The 22,589-nt window shown below is 44.0% G+C and overlaps 1 protein-coding gene across 1 annotated transcript in view; it reads left to right on the top strand.

Moving 5' to 3' along the window:
* Positions 1-22,154, top strand: part of LOC111960755 (spectrin beta chain, non-erythrocytic 1) — a 107,051-nt gene extending 84,897 nt beyond the window's left edge. The window contains exons 30-39 of the mRNA XM_070442916.1: positions 4,885-5,129; positions 5,343-5,481; positions 6,076-6,160; positions 7,700-7,896; positions 8,436-8,536; positions 11,057-11,111; positions 19,508-19,722; positions 19,888-20,061; positions 20,315-20,357; positions 20,722-22,154. Of these exons, the coding sequence (XP_070299017.1) occupies positions 4,885-5,129; positions 5,343-5,481; positions 6,076-6,160; positions 7,700-7,896; positions 8,436-8,536; positions 11,057-11,111; positions 19,508-19,722; positions 19,888-20,061; positions 20,315-20,357; positions 20,722-20,940 (1,473 nt within the window). The 3' untranslated portion in view covers positions 20,941-22,154. The remainder of the gene's footprint in view (positions 1-4,884; positions 5,130-5,342; positions 5,482-6,075; positions 6,161-7,699; positions 7,897-8,435; positions 8,537-11,056; positions 11,112-19,507; positions 19,723-19,887; positions 20,062-20,314; positions 20,358-20,721) is intronic.
* Positions 22,155-22,589: the final 435 nt, after the last annotated feature.

Genomic DNA, 22,589 nt, shown 5'->3' with positions numbered 1-22,589 from the left:
TGATAACTATTTCTATTGCAACATTCCGACCCCCTCTTATTGCTCACTTGGCCGGGCGCCAGCTCAAGGAAGAGTCTTGGGGGTTCTAAACTTCTTCCATTTAAGAATGGTGGAGGCTACTGGGTTCTTGGGACCTTCATTTACATTACATTTAAGTCATTTAGCAGACGCTCTTATCCAGAGCGACTTACAAATTGGTGCATTCACCTTATGATATCCAGTGGAACAACCACTTTACAATAGTGCATCTAACTCTTTTAAGGGGGGGGGGGTTAGAAGGATTACTTGATCCTATCCTAGGTATTCCTTAAAGAGGTGGGTTTCAGGTGTCTCCGGAAGTGGTGATTGACTCCGCTGACCTGGCGTCGTGAGGGAGTTGTTCCACCATTGGGGTGCCAGAGCAGCGAACAGTTTTGACTGGCTGAGCGGGAACTGTACTTCCTCAGAGGTAGGGAGGCGAGCAGGCCAGAGGTGGATGAACGCAGTGCCCTTGTTTGGTGTAGGGCCTGATCAGAGCCTGAAGGTACGAGGTGCCGTTCCCCTCACAGCTCCGTAGGCAAGCACCATGGTTTTGTAGCGATGCGAGCTTCAACTGGAAGCCAGTGAGAGAGCGGAGGAGCGGGGTGACGTGAGAGAACTTGGAAAGTTGAACACCAGACGGGCTGCGGCGTTCTGGATGAGTTGTAGGGGTTTAATGGCACAGGCAGGGAGCCCGCCAACAGCGAGTTGCAGTAATCCAGACGGGAGATGACAAGTGCCTGGATTAGGACCTGCGCCGCTCCTGCGTGAGGCAGGGTCGTACTCTGCGAATGTTGTAGAGCATGACCTACAGGAACGGGTCACCGCCTTGATGTTAGTTGAGAGACGACAGGGTGTTGTCCAGGATCACGCCAAGGTTCTTAGCACTCTGGAGGAGGACACAATGGAGTTGTCAACCGTGATGGCGAGTCATGGAACGGGCAGTCCTTCCCGAGAGAAAGAGCAGCTCCGTCTTGCCGAGGTTCAGCTTGAGTGGTGATCCGTCATCCACACTGATATGTCTGCCAGACATGCAGAGATGCGATTCACCACCTGGTTATCGAGGGGGGAAAGGAGAAGATAATTGTGTGGTCGTCTGCATAGCAATGATAGGGAGACCATGTGAGGATATGACAGAGCCAAGTGACTTGGTGTATAGCGAGAATAGGAGAGGGCCAGAACGAGCCCTGGGGGACACCAGTGGTGAGAGCACGTGGTGCGGAGACAGATTCTCGCCACGCCACCTGGTAGGAGCGACCTGTCAGGTAGGACGCAATCCAAGCGTGGGCCGCGCCGGAGATGCCCAGCTCGGAGAGGGTGGAGAGGATAACTGAGGTTCACGTATCAAAGGCAGCCGATAGGTCTAGAAGGACGAGAGCAGAGGAGAGAGAGTTAGCTTTAGCAGTGCGGAGCGCCTCCGTGACACAGAGAAGAGCAGTCTCAGTTGAATGACTAGTCTTGAAACCTGACTGATTTGGATCAAGAAGGTCATTCTGAGAGAGATAGCAGCAGAGCTGGCCAAGGACGGCACGTTCAAGAGTTTTGGAGAGAAAAGAAAGAAGGGATACTGGTCTGTAGTTGTTGACATCGGAGGGATCGAGTGTAGGTTTTTTCAGAAGGGGTGCAACTCTGCGCTCTCTTGAAGACGGAAGGGACGTAGCCAGCCGGTCAAGGATGAGTTGATGAGCGAGGTGAGGTAAGGGAGAAGGTCTCCGGAAATGGTCTGGAGAAGAAGAGGAGGGATAGGGTCAAGCGGGCAGGTTGTTGGGCGGCCGGCCGTCACAAGACGCGAGATTTCATCTGGAGAGAGAGGGGAGAAAGAGGTCAAAGCACAGGGTAGGGCAGTGTGAGCAGAACCAGCGGTGTCGTTTGACTTAGCAAACGAGGATCGGATGTCGTCGACCTCTTTTCAAAATGGTTGACGAAGTCATCAGCAGAGAGGGAGGAGGGGAGGGAGGGGAGGAGGATTCAGGAGGGAGGAGAAGGTGGCAAAGAGCTTCCTAGGGTTAGAGGCAATGCTTGGAATTTAGAGTGGTAGAAATTGGCTTTAGCAGCAGAGACAGAAGAGGAGAATGTAGAGAGGAGGGAGTGAAAGGATGCCAAGGTCCGCAGGAGGCGAGTTTTCCCTCATTTCGCTCGGCTGCCCGGAGCCCTGTTCTGTGAGCTCGCAATGAGTCGTCGAGCCACGGAGCAGGAGGGGAGGACCGAGCCGGCCTGGAGGATAGGGGACATAGAGAGTCAAAGGAGCAGAAAGGAGGAGAGGAGGGTTGAGGAGGCAGAATCAGGAGATAGTTGGAGAAGGTTTGAGCAGAGGAAGAGATGATAGGATGAAGAAGGAGAGAGTAGGGGGAGAGAGAGCGAAGGTTGGGACGGCGCGATACCATCCGAAGTAGGGGCAGTGTGGAAGTGTTGGATGAGAGCGAGAGGGAAAAGGATACAAGGTAGTGGTCGGAGACTTGGAGGGGAGTTGCAATGAGATTAGTGGAAGAACAGCATCTAGTAAAGATGAGGTCAAGCGTATTGCCTGCCTTGTGAGTAGGGGGGAAGGTGAGAGGGTGAGGTCAAAAGAGGAGAGGAGTGGAAAGAAGGAGCAGAGAGGAATGAGTCAAAGGTAGACGTGGGAGGTTAAGTCACCCAGAACTGTGAGAGGTGAGCCATCCTCAGGAAAGGAACTTATCAGGGCTCAAGCTCATTGATGAACTCTCCAAGGGAACCTGGAGGGCGATAAATGATAAGGATGTTAAGCTTGAAAGGGCTGGTAACTGTGACAGCATGGAATTCAAAGGAGGCGATAGACAGATGGGTCAGGGGAGAAGAGAGAATGTCCACTTGGAGAGATGAGGATCCCAGTGCCACCACCCCGCTGACCAGAAGCTCTCGGGGTGTGCGAGAACACGTGGGCAGACGAGGAGAGAGCAGTAGGAGTAGCAGTGTTATCAGTGGTAATCCATGTTTCCGTCAGTGCCAAGAAGTCGAGGGACTGGAGGGAAGCATAGGCTGAGATGAACTCTGCCTTGTTGGCCGCAGATCGCAGTTCCAGAGCTGCCTGAGACCTGGAACTCCACTGGGTCGTGCGCGCTGGGACCACCAGGTTAGAGTAGCAGCGGCCACGCGGTGTGAAGCGTTTGTATGGTCTGTGCAGAAGAGAGAGAACAGGGATAGACAGACACATAGTTGACAGGCTACAGAAGAGGCTACGCTAATGCAAAGGAGATTGGAATGACAAGTGGACTACACGTCTCGAATGTTCAGAAAGTTAAAGCTAGTTAAGCTTACGTTGCAAAAAATCTTATTGACTAAAATGATATAGTACTGCTGGCTGGTGAAATAGGCTAGCTAGCAGTGGCTGCGTTGTTGACTTTGTTTGAAAGTGTAGCTGGCTAGGTAACCTCTAACTGGCTAGGTAACCTCGACAATTACTCTAGACTACACAATTATCTTGGATACAAAGACGGCTATGTAGCCAGCTAAGATCAAACAAATCAAACTGTTGTACTGTAATGAAATGAAATGTAATACTACCTGTAATACTACCTGTGGAGCAAAGCGGAATGCAACTACTCGCTCCAAACCAAACCGGAAGTGCGTATCGTAGAGGGAGAGGCAATAGACGTGTTGTTTCTTGTATTATTGTCTTTTGTGTCTTTAGAGGACTGCTTCACCTTAATGTCCCCTTTCCCTTTTKTTCTGTCCTTATTTTGTCCCACTTTGTCCCTTCTTTGTCCCTTCTTCTCTTCTGCCAACTAGACACTCCTTGTTAGCTAGCTAGCTTCTTTCAGGAATGTCCCTAGCAACTGCCTAGCAACAGGTAAACAACTTAGCTAGCTAAGAAAACGGTATAATTTTATGAAAAATTGTTACTTTTTCAAAAGCCTTTCTTCTTTGTTTGCTGCTTGTTTGGTCTCCTATTCAGTTTGCAGTTTTCTTTAGATTTTTTTTTCAATGTACTTTACTCTAAAAAAACATTTAAATTTCAATATTTGTAGGAGCTCATCTTTTCAGCTGCTGCTGCTTAATTTGGAACTCCGGAACTCCTGTTGAACTCCTTCAATGCTACAGACATTTTTTGGTACCCTTCCCCAGATCTGTGCCTCGACACAATCCTGTCTCGGAGCTCTACGGACAATTATTTTACGGACAAATCTCATGGCTTGGTTGTTGCTCTGACATGCACTGTCAACTGTGGGACCTTCAGTTGTGTGCCTTTCCAGATCATGTTCAATCAATTGAATTTACCACAGGTGGACTCCAATCAAGTTGATCAATGGAAACAGGGTGCACCTGAGCTCAATTTTGAGTCTCATAGCAAAGGGTCTGAATACTTATATAGATAGAGTATTTCAGTTTTTTGTTTTTAATAAGTTTTCAAAAATATCAAAAAATCAGTTTTTTCTTCGTCATTATGGAGTATTGTGTGTCGACTGATGAGGAAAATGTTTTATTGAATAAATGTTAGAATAAGGCTGTAACGTAACGAAAAGTGGAAAAAGTCAAGGGGTCTGAATATTTTCCGAATGCGCTGTAATTAACTGCCTGCTGATGGGTCACCAACTGGCTTCCCATTGTATTCAAACTGGCCCCCAGATGGCAAGCCCAATAGGCAATCAGCAAGCAGTTGTCTGAGCTTCACAAAGCAATGGAAATGAACAGAATATGAAACAATCACACAGTTGCAATGTTATTCATAATCCTGTCTCTGAATTTTTTACCACTATAAATATAGATTTTCCATATCGGTTCACATTGCTAGTAATTATTAACCTGTTAATTACACATAGCCTGTAATTTCATGTAAATACCAGGCAGTGGAAGGTAGCGTAATTATAGAATAAAATGCATTAAAGCGACTTGTGCTCGGACCTTCAGGTGAGGCAGCTGCAGGAGGATGCCGTCCGCCTCCAGTCGGCCTACGCCGGCGACAAGGCAGACGACATCCAGCGGAGGGAGAGCGAGGTGCTGGAGGCCTGGAATACCCTGCTGGAGGCCTGCGATGMCCGCAGYGTCCACCTCCTGSACACGGGCGACAAATTCCGCTTCTTCAGCATGGTGCGCGACCTCATGCTGTGGATGGAGGACGTCATCCGTCTCATCGAAGCCCAGGAGAATCCAAGGTAAATTATTATTGTACTTAGCTAGGTGGGGGTCAGTTCAATTTCAATTCAGTCAATTCAGGAGGTAAACTGAAATTCCTATTCCAATCTTAGGTTTGTAAACTGAAATTCCTATTCCAATCTTAGGTTTGTATACTGATATCCTGATCTGTGTGTGTGTGTGTGTGTGTGTGTGCCTGTCTGCGTGCATGCGCATTTTTTTTCTCTGCACAGGGACGTGTCCTCGGTGGAGTTGTTGATGAACAACCACCAGGGTATCAAGGCTGAGATCGACGCCCGCAATGACAGCTTCACCGCCTGCATTGAGTTGGGCAAGTCTCTGCTAGCCAGAAAGCACTATGCATCAGAGGAGGTAAGTTCCATAGCCAAATCAATGCTATGCTACTGCAGGTCAGCCCATGAGCCATTTGCGGACCACTGCTCTTTCTCAATTGAAATATGTCCTTGTCTTCTTTCTTTCTTTGCACTGGTCTGAATGAACTGACCAGGTGAAAGCCACCCTAATGATGAGCTTTCACTATTTTGTTTTGCCAGCACTTAAATGGTCCATTTGGGGAAATTATTTTGACAGCCCTATGTTACTGGGTCATTCCACCAATTTGGTGCCTTTTGAGATGTGAAAATAATCTTTTGATTTCACCTGGAGAAATGTTGGGGTGAAGTGGGTTAAACTCTTCCTAGAAGTCACAGAGGGTGCACAGATGGATGTCAAAATTCAGAATCTTCTTTATTCATATAAAAATCTTACTTATTAAAGGGCACTTCAGGCTTTTATAATTCAATATTGGTGCATAATTTCTCCTTAAAATATTAAAGACACTCATTTTGTGGAATGACCATACTGCATTGTAGCCACTTCAGGTTTTAGTGTATTGCATTGTTTGTACAGTATGTGATGATACCCAATGCTAAAATATAAGTATTTGCTGCTATGTCCTCTGTTTAGATCAAAGATAAATTACTACAGCTGATGGACAAGAGGAAAGACATGATTGACAAGTGGGAGGACCGAAGGGAGTGGTTAAGACTGAGTAAGGGTTTTTGTTCATACTTTCACACATGCTATTGGATGGAATCTTGTCACTAGTTGGGCATATCCAGTCCGACTGGGCACAAACTTGTTCAATCAACGTTGTTTCAACGTAATTTGTCAATGTATTGTGACACGCAATTAATTATATGTATTAACCCTAGATGACTGACAGGGCACTGTTTTGAAGCCACCGATCAGCCATCTTGGTACGCTTCTTTTTTTTGAAAGCTATAGAAATCCATTTTTGTATGTGCCTTTTGGCAAACTCAAAGCGGGCTGTCATGTGCCTTTTACTGAGGAGTGGCTTCCATCTGGTCACTCTACCATAAAGGCCTGATTGGTGGAGTGCTGCAGAGATGGTTGCCATTCTGTAAGGTTCTCCCATCTCAACAGAGGAACTCTGGAGCTCTGTCAGACTGACCATCGGGTTCTTGGTCACCTCCCTGACCAAGGCCCTTCTCTCCCGATTGCTCAGTTTGGCCAGGCAGCCAGTTCTAGGAAGAGTTTTGGTGGTTCCAAATTTCTTCCATTTAAGAATGATGGAGGCCACTGTGTTCTTGGGGACCTTCAGTGCTGCACAATGTATTTGGCACCCTTCCCCAGATCTGTGCCTCGACAGAATCCTGTCTCGGAGCTCTAAGGACAATTCTTTCAACTTCATGGCTTTTTAATCTGACATGCACTGTCAACTGTGGGACCATATATAGACAGGTGTGTGTCTTTCCAAATCATGTCCAATCAAATTAATTTACCACAGGTGGACTCCATTCAAGTTGTAGAAACATTTCAAGGGTGATCTATGGAAACAGGATGCACCTGAGCTCAATTTCAAGTCTCATAGCAAAGGGTCTGAATACTTATGTAAATAAGGTTTCTGTTTTTTATTTTTAATACATTTGCAAAAATTCTAAAAACCTGTTTTCGCTTTGTCATTATGGGGTATTGTGTGTAGATTGATGAGGGAAAAAAGTTATGTTATACATTTTAGAATAAGGCTGTAACATAACAAAATGTGGAAAAAGTAATGGGGTTTGAATACTTTCCGAATGCACTGTATATGTTTAGCAAATTCGTAACATATTGTGCGTTTTGCAAAATTGTAACATACTGTAATAATTGCAATTCATAACATATTGTGTGTTTTCCAAATTCTGAATATATTGTACGAATTTCAATTTGGAACATATCATACAAAATAGTAATTTGTAACATGTCATACGAAATGGATGATGGACATCAACAAATTAATGTATACCATATCATACTAAATGGAGTGTCTCGGATTTACGTACAGAATAATATGAAATGCTCTGAGACCACATTCGCTCTGCTGATAACTAATGCATGTGGGCTAAAGTGATCAGTGAGTGTTTCTGTTTGGAGAGGGGGGATATTAGTCATGAATGCTCAGGTTACCCGTTCCCACATGCCAGAGGCCATAAGTTAGCTACAACATTGGAATGAAACAATTGCAGTTGGGCCATCTCTCTTCCAGTTTTCCCTGCTGACTTTCTTCTCTTTGCTCTGCATGGTCTAGTTTTGGAAGTTCACCAGTTTGGGAGGGATGCAGGGGTGGCAGAGGCGTGGCTGCTGGGACAGGAACCATACCTGTTCGGCCGGGAGTTGGGGCAGAGCGTGGACGAGGTGGAGAAACTGATCAAGAGGCACGAGGCATTCGAGAAGTCGGCCGCCACTTGGGAGGAGCGCTTCTCAGCACTGGAGAGGTTGACTACGGTGAGTGTTTTGGCGGGTTGCAATGTTTCTGTCACATGCGTCACGAATCTTTAGGTTAAACGATTCTTACTGAGAGACATTAGTCTTACTCATAGACAGTTACATTTTCAGTCCTATTCCAGTGAGTATTTGTAATGTTCATAAGATTTCAATAAGAAAGCTGTTCACTAAACAATGTTATCTTGTGCTCGTCAATTATTTAAGTTCACGTACTAACATTGACACCTAGTGCTAACTGCATGTTAACTGCATGTCAGTACAGTATTTACCCAGCATTTAATGAAAAATGATGTAGTAATAATCTGGTGCGTTCAAAGAATTCAACATAATTGGTAATAATTGGTACAAAGTTTTGCATGTTCCCATGAATCCCAAAGAAACTATAATGTAATCATTAGTTAATTAAATTAGCTGCCATTTTTCGCATCTTTAAGTCCCAGGTAAATAGCAAACGTTAGAATTGAAGCATTGCCAGATTAATTTACTCAGATTAAGGTGGTAAAAAGAGACTGAGGTTCCGTTGTGTCTTGTTCTTCCAGTTGGAGTTATTGGAAGTGAGAAGACAGCAAGAGGAAGAAGAAAGAATGCGAAAACCCCCTTCGCCAGAGCCTTTACCGGAGCAGGACTCACCACTGCAGAGGTAAGTGTAGCAGTTAGGGCTGTTGTGGTGACCATATTCCCGCCACACCGGCAGTCATGATTGCAGTCAAATTCCACGTGAACGTTTAGTCACGGTAATTAGGCTTCTCCAAGCTCCGATGCTGCTTATGGTCATTAGTAGCCTACGAATCTTGCTAACTGCCTGTTTCTCAGCACTCTATTGTCCATATAATCACTCTGACATCAATGCAAATGTCTTCGAAAATCTAATCAAACACTTCATGAGACCTCATGAGACCTCATGTTGAGCAACATTTCTATAGGCTATGCAGTTGCGTGAGAAAACAGAGTGATGGCCTCTACTAAAAAGAGCAGGATCCCATCAGCTTTGTATAGGCTAGACCTACTATATTTAATTCTCAACATTCTAATATTAAGCACATTGTTTATCTTTACAACAGGAGTGTAGTCTACCTGGCTGGCATGAAAATGAACCACGGGAAACGCATCCTCCATTCGCTATTTAAGTGTATAGATGACTTGTATTTTTTCCCGCTGCCCCTGTTTCGAGACAGGTGCATGATAATGGTCCATTCTAAATCAAAACACATTTCACACATATATTATTTAGTATATGTAAAGACAAGATTAAATCAAGAATAGTCTGATGGGTGACAGTATTAGCCTATCACTTGTGAATGATATATTATCAATTGTGAATGATGCCCAGCATAAGACACTGCTTTTTAAAATAATCATAGTAACACACCTCATGTAGCCTAGCACATAGGCCTATATGTTTTGATAAGGTTTGTATCACAATTAAAGTGGCCAAATAACTTCTTAAAATTAAGCACATTAATCCGCTTTACAAGGGGTTTAGAGCCTAACTGGCATACATTAACAGCGCATGAGTTGCAAGTTTGGGAAAGATCATTTCACCATAAAAATGCACATTTAATAATTAGCATTTTTTTTATCATGATGTTTTCCGCTAATGGAACATTGGTGCTTATAGCCTACTGTCATGTGCGCATTTCTGCGCTTATAATGTGAAGAAATAGTTTATCAACATTTTAAGCTAAATGTTCTGATCTGTTGCGTAAGCCAAATTGCGTGAAAAAAAATCTAAACATATAGCCCAACGTTTGTAGAACAACTAAAGTTACATTAATAACTCTAAATTAAGCATATAGGAGTACGTATTTGTTTGTTAACCGCTTAACACAGAATAGCATCATGTGCGCACTCCCTCAAATCGTTTGGAGAAAATATTTATAATTTATTCAGCTTTGTTCTATTGCATTCTTCATACTATAAAATAATGTCACCAAATTCTAAGAAAATCTTGTCTGCTAAATTAACTAGTGTTATCACGTTTTAAGGTATGACTCAGGTGCAGACAGTGTTGAAGAAACAAGAAACAGGGGCAGGTAAACGAAAGGTCAAGGCAGGCAGGGGTCAATAATCCAGAGAGGGTGTAAGGCACCGGAACAGCAGGCGGGCTCAGGGTCAGGTCAGGCAGAGGTCGGTAAACCAGAGTAGTGGGGCAAAGGTACAGGACGACAGGCAGGGTCAGGGCAGGGAAACAAGAAAACAGGTGCAAGGAACAGGGGTGAGCAGGGAAACAAAACGCTGGTAGGTTCTATGAACAAAACTAACTGGCAACAGACAAACAGAGAACACAGGTATAAATACACAGAGGATAATGGGGAAGTTGGACGACACCTGGAGGAGGGTGGAGACAAGCACAAAGACAGGTGAAACAGATCAGGGCGTGACAAGTGTAGCCCACAGCCATTTGGCATTGCCAGATCAGGACCTAACATAAGGACATATCAGTGTATGCTATTCTGTTCTTCTGAAATAGACTACATTTTCTTCATATCATGCTTCATATCATGCTTCTGTCTAAAATAAATAATGGATTTATTGTGAAGGTGTAGGCTATATTACATGGATTTATGATACTTTTTCAAATGTAGATGTTCCAAAGGTCATCAGTGGCTTGTAGGCTATGTGTGAAAGCCAGGAGATGCTAAATGTGTTTATGTTAATTAACGGTAAATTACCGTGAGACCGACAGTTATTTGCGTGACTATCACCGGCTGACAAAATGTTGTGACCCCCACAGCCCTAGTAGTGGTGTTGGTAAAGAAACAGACAAGGGTTTGTTTCCCAAAGCCATCGTAGCTAATGTAGTATGTTACTTTTCTCAAGACCCAGACTCATTACAATTGTAGAATAACAAAGTGCTTCCTTTCACATATTTCAGTGTTTCCCAAACTCTGTCCTGGGGAACCCAAGGGGAGCATGTTTTGTTTTTTCCCCTAGCACTACACAGTTGATTCTCATCATTTAGCTTAGATTATTTGATTCAGCTGTGTAGTGCTAGGGCAAAGAACCAACATGTGCACCCATCAAACAATTGTGACTCTTTCAAGTAAATCAAGTTAGCTATGAAAATCACCACAGGTTGTTGTTAGGTAGCTCATGGACACTTACTCACCTTCGCTGACTCGCTTCCTAATTATCCCTTTCTACTGTATATTCTCCACAGTGGAGTCGAGAACGGACTGCAGAACGGACTGCCCTCAGACCAGGATTCCCCACAGGTAAGTTACTGCTCCAAAGTTTACCACCAAATATATGCCAGCTTTTATGGCCAAAAGACTGACTAGGGCCTTACTTCTCAGAGCTTTACATTGTTCAATCTCACCTAAGGTGCATCGTTTGCATCTGAGGCGTTTCCCAGAAAACATAATTGCATTAAAGCTGAAGAATGAAATTTGAATATATTGAAATATTTTATATATTAAATATAAATGTAATTATTTTGGTGTGAAGGCCGATCCATGCCCCTTAAAATGAATTGTTTTATTTTTATTTAACCCTTATATTACCAGGTAAGTTGACTGAGAACACATTCTCATTTACAGCAACGACCTGGGGAATAGTTACAGGGGAGAGGATGATAATAATAATAATAATAATAATTCATGTTAATAATTAATGTTGGTGCTCTTGTGTCATGGCCACCTCTTGTGTAGGTTCATATTCACCAGTCCACAATCTGCATTTTGTCCTGCGCTACCCTGTCATCTCAGTATCTCATGAATCACTACTAACTACAAACTAAGACCCAAGTATTTGTAGATCAGTGAAGCAGCTATGCCTGCTTGTGCATGGCTGTCACATGTTTGTTTATGTCTGTTAGTACTTATTGTTTGAACTGTAAAGATGTTCCTAAGAGAAAAATGTGTTTGTCTATCAAAGTAATTGTTGTTGATTTGATATCAAACAGTCCTAAATATTTCTAAAACTAAAAGCATTGTATTTGGGACAAATCATTCACTAAACCCTGAACCTCAACAAAATCTTGTAATAAATAATGTGAACATTTTGCAAGTTGAGGTGACTAAACTGCTTGGAGTAACCCTGGATTGTAAACTGTCATGGTCAAAACATATTGATACAACAGTAGCTAAGATGGGGAGAAGTCTGTCCATAATAAAGCGCTGCTCTACCTTCTTAACAGCACTATCAACAAGGCAGGTCCTACTGGCCCTAGTTTTGCCACACCTGGACTACTGTTCAGTCATGTGCTCAGGTCCCACAAAAAGGGATTGAGGAAAATTGCAATTGGCTCAGAACAGGGCAGCATGGCTGGCCCTTGGATGAACACAGAGCTAACATCAATAACATGCATGTCAATCTCTCCTGGCTCAAAGTGTGGGAGAGATTGACTTCATCATTACTTGTATTTATAAGAGGTATTGACATGTTGAATGTACCGACACCCATGCATATCCCACAAGACATGCCACAAGAGGTCTCTTCACAGTCCACAAGTCCAGAACAGACTATGGGAGACGCACAGTACTACATAGAGGCATGACTAAATGGAACTCTATTCCACATCAAGTAACTGATGCAAGGAGTAAAATTAGATTTAAAAAAACATAGGCAGATACACATGCATTCACACACACGATAACATACACACACGTAAACATGGATTTTGTATTGTAGATATGTGGTAGTGGTGGAGTAGGGGCCTGTGGGCACACAGTGTGTTGTGAAATCTGAATGTATTGTAATGTTTTTAAAATTGTATAACTGCATTAATTTTGCTGAACCCCAGGAAGAAGGCAGCAGCTAATGGGGATCCATATACAAGTACAAACAGAGTGCATTGGTGCAGACCTGGGTTCAAATACTATTTAGGGTATTTGAATTACTTTCAAAGACATTTCAAAGTAAATATTTACTCTTTAAAAAAAAAAGACAAATAGTTGATTATTGTAATGTATTTGGAAATACACTTGAAAACTATTTGAAAACTCAAATACACTTCCATGCATGTAACCCAGGCATTTGAAAATAGTATTTGAAATAAGTATTTGAAAATTCTTATAAATAGTAGGCTATTTATTGAAAATAGTTTGAAAATACTTTCAAATACTGCCAATAGCAGTAGTTGATTTGGGCCACATTATTTTAAAGTACTCAAATGCACAGAAAATAACAAATAATCAAATACATACAGTACCAGTCAAAAGTTTTGACACACCTACTCATTCCAGGGGTTTTCTTTATTTTACTATGTTTTACAAATGCCAAGAGTGTGCAAAGCTGTCATCAAGGCAAAGGGTGGCTACTTTGAAGAATCTCAAATATAAAATATATTTTGATTTGTTTAACGCTTTTTTGATTACTACATGATTCCATATGTGTTATTTCATAGTTTTGATGTCTTCACTATTATTATAAAGAAAAAATAAAGAAAAACCTTGGATGTAGACAGTACTACATTTACATTTAAGTCATTTAGCAGACGCTCTTTCCCCAGGGGAGCGAACTTTACCAAATTGGTGCATTCACCTATGATATTCCAGTGGAACAACCACTTTACAATAGTGCATCTAACTCTTTTAAGGGGGGGGGGGTTAGAAGGATTACTTTATCCTATTCTAGGTATTCCCTAAAGAGGTGGGGTTTCAGGTGTCTCCGGAAGGTGGTGATTGACTCCGCTGACCTGGCGTCGTGAGGGAGTTTGTCCACCATTGGGGTGCCAGAGCAGCGAACAGTGACTGGGCTGAGCGGGAACTGTACTTCCTCAGAGGTAGGGAGGCGAGCAGGCCAGAGGTGGATGAACGCAGTGCCCTTGTTTGGGTGTAGGGCCTGATCAGAGCTGAAGGTACGGAGGTGCCGTTCCCCTCACAGCTCCGTAGGCAAGCACCATGGTCCTGTAGCGGATGCGAGCTTCAACTGGAAGCCAGTGGAGAGAGCGGAGGAGCGGGGTGACGTGAGAGAACTTGGGAAGGTTGAACACCAGACGGGCTGCGGCGTTCTGGATGAGTTGTAGGGTAATGGCACAGGCAGGGAGCCCAGCCAACAGCGAGTTGCAGTAATCCAGACGGGAGATGACAAGTGCCTGGATTAGGACCTGCGCCGCTTCCTGTGTGAGGCAGGGTCGTACTCTGCGAATGTTGTAGAGCATGAACCTACAGGAACGGGTCACCGCCTTGATGTTAGTTGAGAACGACAGGTGTGTTGTCCAGGATCACGCCAAGGTTCTTAGCACTCTGGGAGGAGGACACAATGGAGTTGTCAACCGTGATGGCGAGATCATGGAACGGGCAGTCCTTCCCCGGGAGAAGAGCAGCTCCGTCTTGCCGAGGTTCAGCTTGAGGTGGTGATCCGTCATCCACACTGATATGTCTGCCAGACATGCAGAGATGCGATTCGCCACCTGGTTATCAGAAGGGGAAAGGAGAAGATTAATTGTGTGTTGTCTGCATAGCAATGATAGGGAAGACCATGTGAGGATATGACAGAGCCAAGTGACTTGGTGTATAGCGAGAATAGGAGAGGGCCTAGAACAGAGCCCTGGGGGACACCAGTGGTGAGAGCACGTGGTGCGGAGACGATCTCGCCACGCCCACCTGGTAGGAGCGACCTGTCAGGTAGGACGCAATCCAAGCGTGGGCCGCGCCGGAGATGCCCAACTCGAGGAGGGTGGAGAGGAGGATCTGATGGTTCACAGTATCAAAAGGCAGCCCATAGGTCTAAAGGATGAGAGCAGAGAGAGAGAGTTAGCTTTAGCAGTGCGGAGCGCTCCGTGACACAGAGAAGAGCAGTCTCAGTTGAATGACTAGTCTTGAAACCTGACTGATTTGGATCAAGAAGGTCATTCTGAGAGAGATAGCAGGAGAGCTGGCCAAGGACGGCACGTTCAAGAGTTTTGGAGAGAACTGTATGTAGACAGTACTGTATGTAGACATTCATTTGAGCCTTTTAGTGGTGTTATTTAAATCAAAATCAAAGCAAATTTTATTTTGTGAAATGCTTACTTACGAGCTCCTAACCAACAATGTAGTTAAAAGAAATACGAATAAGAAATAAAACAAGTAATTAAAAGGAGCAGTAAAATAACAATGACTATATACAGGGGGTACCGGTACAGAGTCAATGTGCGGGGGCACCGGTTAATTGAGGTAATATGTACATGTAGGTAGAGTTATTAAAGCGACTATGCGAGAATGATAATAACAGAGTAGCAGCGTTGTAAAAGAGGGGGGGGGGGGGGAATGAAAATAGTCTGGGTAGCCAATTGATTAGATGTTCAGGAGTCTTATGGCTTGGAGATAGAAGCTGTTTAGAAGCCTCTTAGACCTATACTTGGCGCTCCGGTACCGCTCCATGCGGTAGCAGAGAGAACAGTCTATGACTAGGGTGGCTGGAGTCTTTGACAGTTTTTAGGGCTTCACTTCTGACACACCTGGTATAGAGGTCCTGAATGGCAGGAAGCTTGGCCCCGGTGGTGTACTGGGCCATACGCACTACCTCTGTAGTGCCTTACGGTCGGAGGCCGAGCAGTTGCCATACCAGCCAGTGATGCAACCAATCAGGATACTCTCGATGGTGCAGCTGTAGAACCTATTGAGGATCTGAGGACCCATGCCAAATCTTTTCAGTCTCCTGAGGGGGAATAGATTTTGTTGTGCCTTCTTCACGACTGTCTTGGTGGGCTTGGACCATGTTAGTTTGTTGGTGATGTGGACACCAAGGAACTTGAAGCTCTCAACCTGCTCCACTGAGACCCCGTCGTGAGAATAGGGGTGCTCGGTCCTCTTTTTTTCGTGTAGTCCACAATCATCTCCTTGTCTTGATCACGTTGAGGGAGAGGTTGTTGTCCTGGCACCACACGGCCAGGTCTCTGACTCCTCCCTATAGGCTGTCTCGTTGTTGTCGGTGATCAGGCCTACCACTGTTGTGTTCAGTCGTCAGAAACTTAATTGGTCTTGTGTGAGAGTCATACGCCTCGTCACGGTCCCGACCATCCATTGAGGAACCTGGAGATGTCTTACTACAGGGGATCAGGCACAGGAGAGCGCCGGGCTACGGATGTGCTACGCGAGCTCCCTGTCGGTGGGCGCCTGGTGTTGAGGATCAGCTTGGCGGATGTGTTGTCTTACCACCCTAGCCCTTAAAACTGGGTGGGCGGGCACCTCGACGGAAGGAGTCCAGAGCCTAGTTTGGGTGCGACCGAGGAAGAAGGTTGTTTCCGCTCGCCACCGGTTCCTTGAGAGGAACCAATTTTTAGCTGAGTGGCACCCGCTTAATGCCACGTGCTCCACCTGTCCAGTATGGTTGTGAGCGAAGGCTTGGTCCGGCACCATTGTATTAGGCAAGATTCTAACACAGTGACCTCATCGCTAAGAGGAACAAGTTATATTGATTTACACTGCAAACAAGTTTGGGCGGTTTCTATCCCCTACCTTAACATAGAAGCTCCATGTACCGGAGGTGGCGTTGTTGTGTTATATCTATCTTTCGATGTGTGGACATCCTTCATGACTTGTGGTGCATCCAGACCTGAACTTCTTCTATCCATCAACAAACCACATGCCAGCAAAGTCACAGGAGGTGTGTGATGATTTTGAGCTAATTAATTTGGTTACTTTATTGTCTGAGTCGACAGAGTGAAGTATTTTAAAGTCACCATCCAATCCAGTAGAGATTCGGCTCGTCCCGAGGCACAAGTACCGTAATAGTGTTTCCTTCCTTTAAAAGGCCTTCGCCGTGTGTGTCCAACAATCATTAAAACCTGTATCCTTAACCGCCCTGCACCCTGTGGTACTTGGAACTCGTTTCGACCGGCTGGGGTAAGCCTAAGGAGAATAACACTGTCCCATCTACCACTCGAACCGTCAGAACGACTGCAGGCATTCTTAACCTCTCATCACACATCGACTGCACAGAGAGCGCGCAGATAGAGCTGGTTATAAGGACATCAGCTAGATAATAACTTTATAGACCCGCATCAAAGGCGTGGTGTATTCGCGTCTTTAAGAGCAACGTAGCGATAGTTAGGCCAACGCAGCTTTTGTGCTTGGACCTAACGACGAAGACAACTGTTTGGCGCAATTTATTTAACATTATGGAAACGACGTAGTCGAAGTCATGCTGACGGCAACTCGCACCTCGGTCTGGAGCTCGATGCGAAGACTTGCAGTCACCTCCCCGTTCCAGGCGGCATCATCCTCCTTCATTGAAAGTGAGATGTACAGCCAAATGGAACTTACTATGGGGCGCCAGACCACACTGTCAAATGACCTGAAAAACTTGGACCATGGACGATTCTGTGCCATGAAGGGACGTTTCCTCCAATAAGGGCCGAAAAGACCGTGAATAAATTGACCGTCATCCCTTGAAAACTTTTATCATGGCCTTGTTATCTCGGATGAGGGTGTAAAACTGAGGGTCCAGCTGGGGCACGGCAGGCCAAGGACCGCCTGCTCAAGCCAGCGCATGTCCAGGCCCGTCTGAAGTTTGCCAATGACCATCTGGATGATCCCGAGGAGGAATGGGAGAAGGTCATGTGGTCTGATGAGACAAAAATAGAGCTTTTTGGTCTAAACTCCACTCGCCGTGGTTTGGAGGAAGAAGAAGGATGAGTACAACCCCAAGAACACCATCCCAACCGTGAAGCATGGAGGTGGAAACATCATTCTTTGGGGATGCTTTTCTGCAAAGGGACAGGACGACTGCACCGTATTGAGGGAGGATGGATGGGCCATGTATCGCGAGATCTTGGCCAAACACCTCCTTCCCTCAGTAAGAGCATTGAAGAGGGTCGTGGCTGGGTCTTCCAGCATGACAACGACCCGAAACAGCACACACAGGGCAACTAAGAGTGGCTCCGTAAGAAGCATCTCAAGGTCCTGGAGTGGCCTAGCCAGTCTCCAGACCTGAACCCAATAGAAAATCTTTGGAGGGAGCTGAAAGTCCGTTTGCCCAGCAGCAGCCCCGAAACCTGAAGGATCCGGAGAAGGTCTTTATGGAGGAGTGGGCCAAAATCCCGTTGCAGTGTGTGCAAACCTGGTCAAAACTACAGGAAACGTATGATCTCTGTAATTGCAAACACAGGTTTCTGTGCCAAATTTTAAGTTCTGCTTTTCTGATGTATCAATACTTATGTCATGCAATAAAATGCTAATTAATTACTTAAAAATCATACAATGTGATTTTCAGGATTTTGTTTTAGATTCCGTCTCTCACAGTTGAAGTGTACCTATGATAAAAATGACAGACCTCTACATGCTTTGTAAGTAGGAAAACCTGCAAAATCGTCAGTGTATCAAATACTTGTTTTCTCCCACTGTAGGTGTTCCTTTTGTCCAGGTGGGAAAGGGCAGTGTGGAGTGCAATAGAGATTGCATCATCTGTGGGTCTGTTGGGGCGGTATGCAAATTGGAGTGGGTCTACGGTTTCTGGGATAATGCTGTTGATGTGAGCTATGACCAGCCTTTCAAAGCACTTCATGGATACAGACGTGAGTGCTACGGGTCTGTAGTCATTTAGGCAGGTTACCTTAGTGTTCATGGCACAGGCACTATGGTGGTCTGCTTAAAACATGTTGGTATTACAGACTCGGACAGGGAGAGGTTGAAAATGTCAGTGAAGACACTCGCCAGTTGGTCAGCGCATGCTCGCAGTACACGTCCTGGTAATCCGTCTGGCCCCGCGGCCTTGTGAATGTTGAGCTGTTGAAAGGTCTTACTCACATCGGCTGCGGAGAGCGTGATCACACAGTCGTCCAGAACAGCTGATGCTCTCATGCATGTTTCAGTGTTAGTGTTCAGTGTTCAGTGCATAGAAGTTATTTAGCTCGTTTGGTAGGCTCGTGTCACTGCGCAGCTCTCGGCTGTGCTTCCCTTTGTAGTCTGTAATGGTTTGCAAGCCCTGTCACATCCGACGAGTGTCGGAGCCGGTGTAATACGATTCGATCTTAGACCTGCGTTTGCCTGTTTGATGGTTCGTCGCAGGGCATAGCGGGATTTCTTATAAGCTTCCGGGTTAGAGTCCCGCTCCTTGAAAGCGGCAGCTCTAGCCTTTAGCTCATTGCGGATGTTGCCTGTAATGTTATAGGGATTAAATTGAGCCGGGTCCTGCCAGATCTGAGACCCGGCACCTATGATCCAAATGAGAGCCAGGCGGAGCTGAGACACGGTACATTTCGTTATTTGAATTATGTATTGAAAAATGTGTTATCCACATTTAATTTTCCACAGCCAACAACACGAGTAAGCAACAGCAAAGTCAGACAACACCAATTGTTCAGCCTGTTGGTCGCATTTTATGTAAGAAATTAATATTCCTCTCGAGGCGCATTCAAATTGTGAGTGCAGCACAGGGAGAGAAATATGCATACCCAGTCATTTTAGCCTACAACATTCTAAATGCTGTTGCGGGAAAACACACCTTTTAAAGCAGTTTTGATAGCCACTCTTTAAAGAGGAGGATCACTGCGCTTTCTAGTGTTACTAGGCTACACTTATTTCTCACATCCAAGACATTTCTCTCTCTCTCTCTCTCTCTCTCTCTCTCTCTCTCTCTCTCTCTCTCTCTCTCTCTCTCTCTTCTCTCTTCTCTCTTCTCTCTTCTCTCTTCTCTCTTCTCTCTTCTCTCTTCTCTCTTCTCTCTCTTCTCTTCTCTCTTTCAGAATGGTGTGGACAGAGTTGAGATCATGAATGGAGTGGCGGAGCAGAACTCAAAGGACCCGAGCCCCATTCCCTCACCCACAGCCAGCCGGCGGGGCAAGGGTAGCCTGTCCTCCACGTTGCCGACCCAGAACCAGGATTTGCCTGCGGCTCAGCTGGAGGGCTTCCTGCATCGCAAGCATGAGTGGGAGGGTCACAACAAGAAGGCCTCAAGCAGGTATGGTGAACTGGATCAAAAGAGAGAATCAAAATAGCGTTGTTTGGAAGAAGTAATTTAATAATACAGTTTATTTTTACATAAAATATATTATTTTAAGGGAGTTAACTTGTGTTAAACAGTGCATCCCAGGCTTACAATGACTCATTGGGCTCTCTTTTTCAGATCCTGGCATAACGTGTACTGCGTTATCAACAATCAGGAAATGGGCTTCTACAAAGACAACAAGGCTGCTGGTCAAGGCATCCCCTACCACAATGCGATTCCGATCAGTCTAATGGGGGCTGTGTGTGATGTGGCCATGGATTACAAAAAAAAGAAGCATGTCTTCAAACTCAGGTTAAAAATTATAAAAACGAGAGTTGTGTTCAAGTTCCTTCTCACGGAATCACCCCAGAAGTGGATCCTCTTAGTTGCACTTCATTACGCTATCTGCTTCAGTCTAAATCTGATTTATTAATGTTCTAGTTCATTTTGTTGACTGCCATTTCAGAAAAAAATTTTTTTTGCAAATGTTGCTATCCGAATCGCTTTTGAATCTGAAATATATATGTTTAGAAAGTTACCAACATTTTTTTCATTTTTATTTCAGAGTTACGGATGGAAATGAATATCTCTTCCAAGCCAAAGAAGAAGTAAGTCTGTTTCCTTTGTTTAACATTTTGTGTCATCTGTTAAAGATTGTTTCAGTAGGCCAAAACAAAATGGTGGGTATACTGTAAAGGCCCTGGTCTTGACTACAAAACCTAATTCCTGGGCTAGTTGTTAAACTGATGTGCTTATTCTTCTAGGGTGAGTTCCCCAAAAATTCCCAAGCTAATATGGAACTTTTTATTTCATGACGACCCAGACTCAGTCCACTTGTAGAAAAGAAAAGTACTTATTTGGCTAATTTCATTCACTTATAAACATAGATCATTACAATTGCCATTCTCTTTTTGAGACAGAGAATTAGCTAAAAAGTGTTTAGGAAACTGACCTTTCAATGACCCCTTACAGGAGGAGATGAGCACATGGATCCAGGCCATTCTGAATGCGGGGACACCTGACAAGGTATCGATTACGCCCAGCAACCAGAGCACTCCGGCGTCGAGCCGAGCCCAGACCCTGCCCGCCACTGTCACCCTCACCAGCGAATCCAGCCCGGGCAAGCGGGAGAAAGACAAGGAGAAGGACAAGGAGAAGCGATTCAGCCTCTTCGGCAAGAAAAAACTATAAAGTTTCTCAGCAATGAAGACTTTCAGTTTTTTATTAGTGCAGTATTTTTTTTCTTTCCTTTTTTTTCATTTTTGTCTGCCAAGCCACAATGATACTCCAGCTCAACTACACCACATGCTGTGCCTAATGTTCCTTGAATTGGGTAAAACGATTGAGACTTGAAATACAAATACAAATAAAAGAAACATTTGTACTTTGTTAGAGTGTCAAGGTGTATGGGGCAGGTTTCATCATGAAATTGATTTGGTAATATCATGAGGACCATTCTTTTTTTTAAAGTTAATTATTTACTTGTAAAAATGTGTTTTGTGTGTTTTTGTGCTTTTTCCTTGTCATTGTGTTTTGTTAAAATGGGTCTGAGTATTTAAACGTTTCCTCAATTTTGTGAGGGTGTCTACAAGAGGCAGGCCTACATTCTCTTTTTGCTGTTGGATAGGGAGACAACATTGTTTCAAAATAATTCCGTTTTGTGACTGCACATACACATATTGAATAAAAAATGTAATGCAACTTTTCAACATAATTTACTATGAATCCTACTTGAGTTTAAATTGAAATCAAACAACCTCGAGAAAATATCAGGCTCCGAAAGGGCATAGTTAGCCAGTATTATCAGTAAGCGCATGCCTTTTTAGGTCAAGATAAGCCTAATAATACACCTGTAATTGAAACAAGATAAATGTCTTGAAATTATTTCCTCGTGGAATAATGTTTTATATATATGATGGACCAGTAATTTTTTTAACATGTTTTTCCTTTGTTTGTTTACTTTTGTCCCTCTTGAGTTGCATCATAATATATGTTTCCAAATAGTTATAGTTGGCTACAGATTATAAAATCAGTATGTATAATAAACACTTTAAGCATTGATGTTAAATGGAAACGTGGAAATTCAGCATTTACTGCAAAAAAAGGTTGCTTGCTTGTTGCTCTAGCACTGCACATTATAATTTTGCTACGTTATCCTGCTAATTGATACATAGCGTGCATTTCTTTGTCACTGTATCTATTGTATTGAGAAAAAAAATCTTACTGCACAATCAGAAATTATGTAATAGGAATGAAATTCTTTGCAATGCCTGGGTCTTTGGGCATATATAGAACATTGACCTGACTTTCTGATGTATGAAACTGCACCTGTAGACTTTTTTTTCTCTCTCTCTCTCTCTCTCTCTCAAATATGTGCGACGTCATTAAAATGCTATTAAACATTATGGGTCTGTGTGTTCTCTATGGTTTTGGAAAAGTGGAGCTCGTCTGCTTGAAAATGTTGAACCTTGCTGTAATCTAATGAGTACTTTAAGTCTACTCTGTCTGTTTTGTGCAATCAATGCAGCCACTTGCCTTGTAACTGTAAATACACATTCAAAGTTGAAATGCCCTAGTCTATAACTTCAGCACAGAGCACCTTATACACTTGCATGTGCGGGTCAGATTTTTGTTAACCCGCAACAGCCTGCAATTGCTAATAACCCATCTGCAACTGCCTTACTACTGTATATGTGATAAAGTGAAAGGCCCACACTGCACCCTAAACTGCAAATACAGAAAATGCGTTATTGACGGGGTGCAGGATATTTATTTTCCTGCCTACCTTACAAAGGCCTATGTTTCTTATTATAATTTCTGACATTTTGATAGGCTGTTTG

The sequence above is a fragment of the Salvelinus sp. IW2-2015 genome, linkage group LG1 (genome assembly GCF_002910315.2).
Source record: "Salvelinus sp. IW2-2015 linkage group LG1, ASM291031v2, whole genome shotgun sequence".
NCBI lineage: Eukaryota > Metazoa > Chordata > Actinopteri > Salmoniformes > Salmonidae > Salvelinus > Salvelinus sp. IW2-2015.
This window is presented reverse-complemented; position numbering and strand designations above follow the sequence as displayed.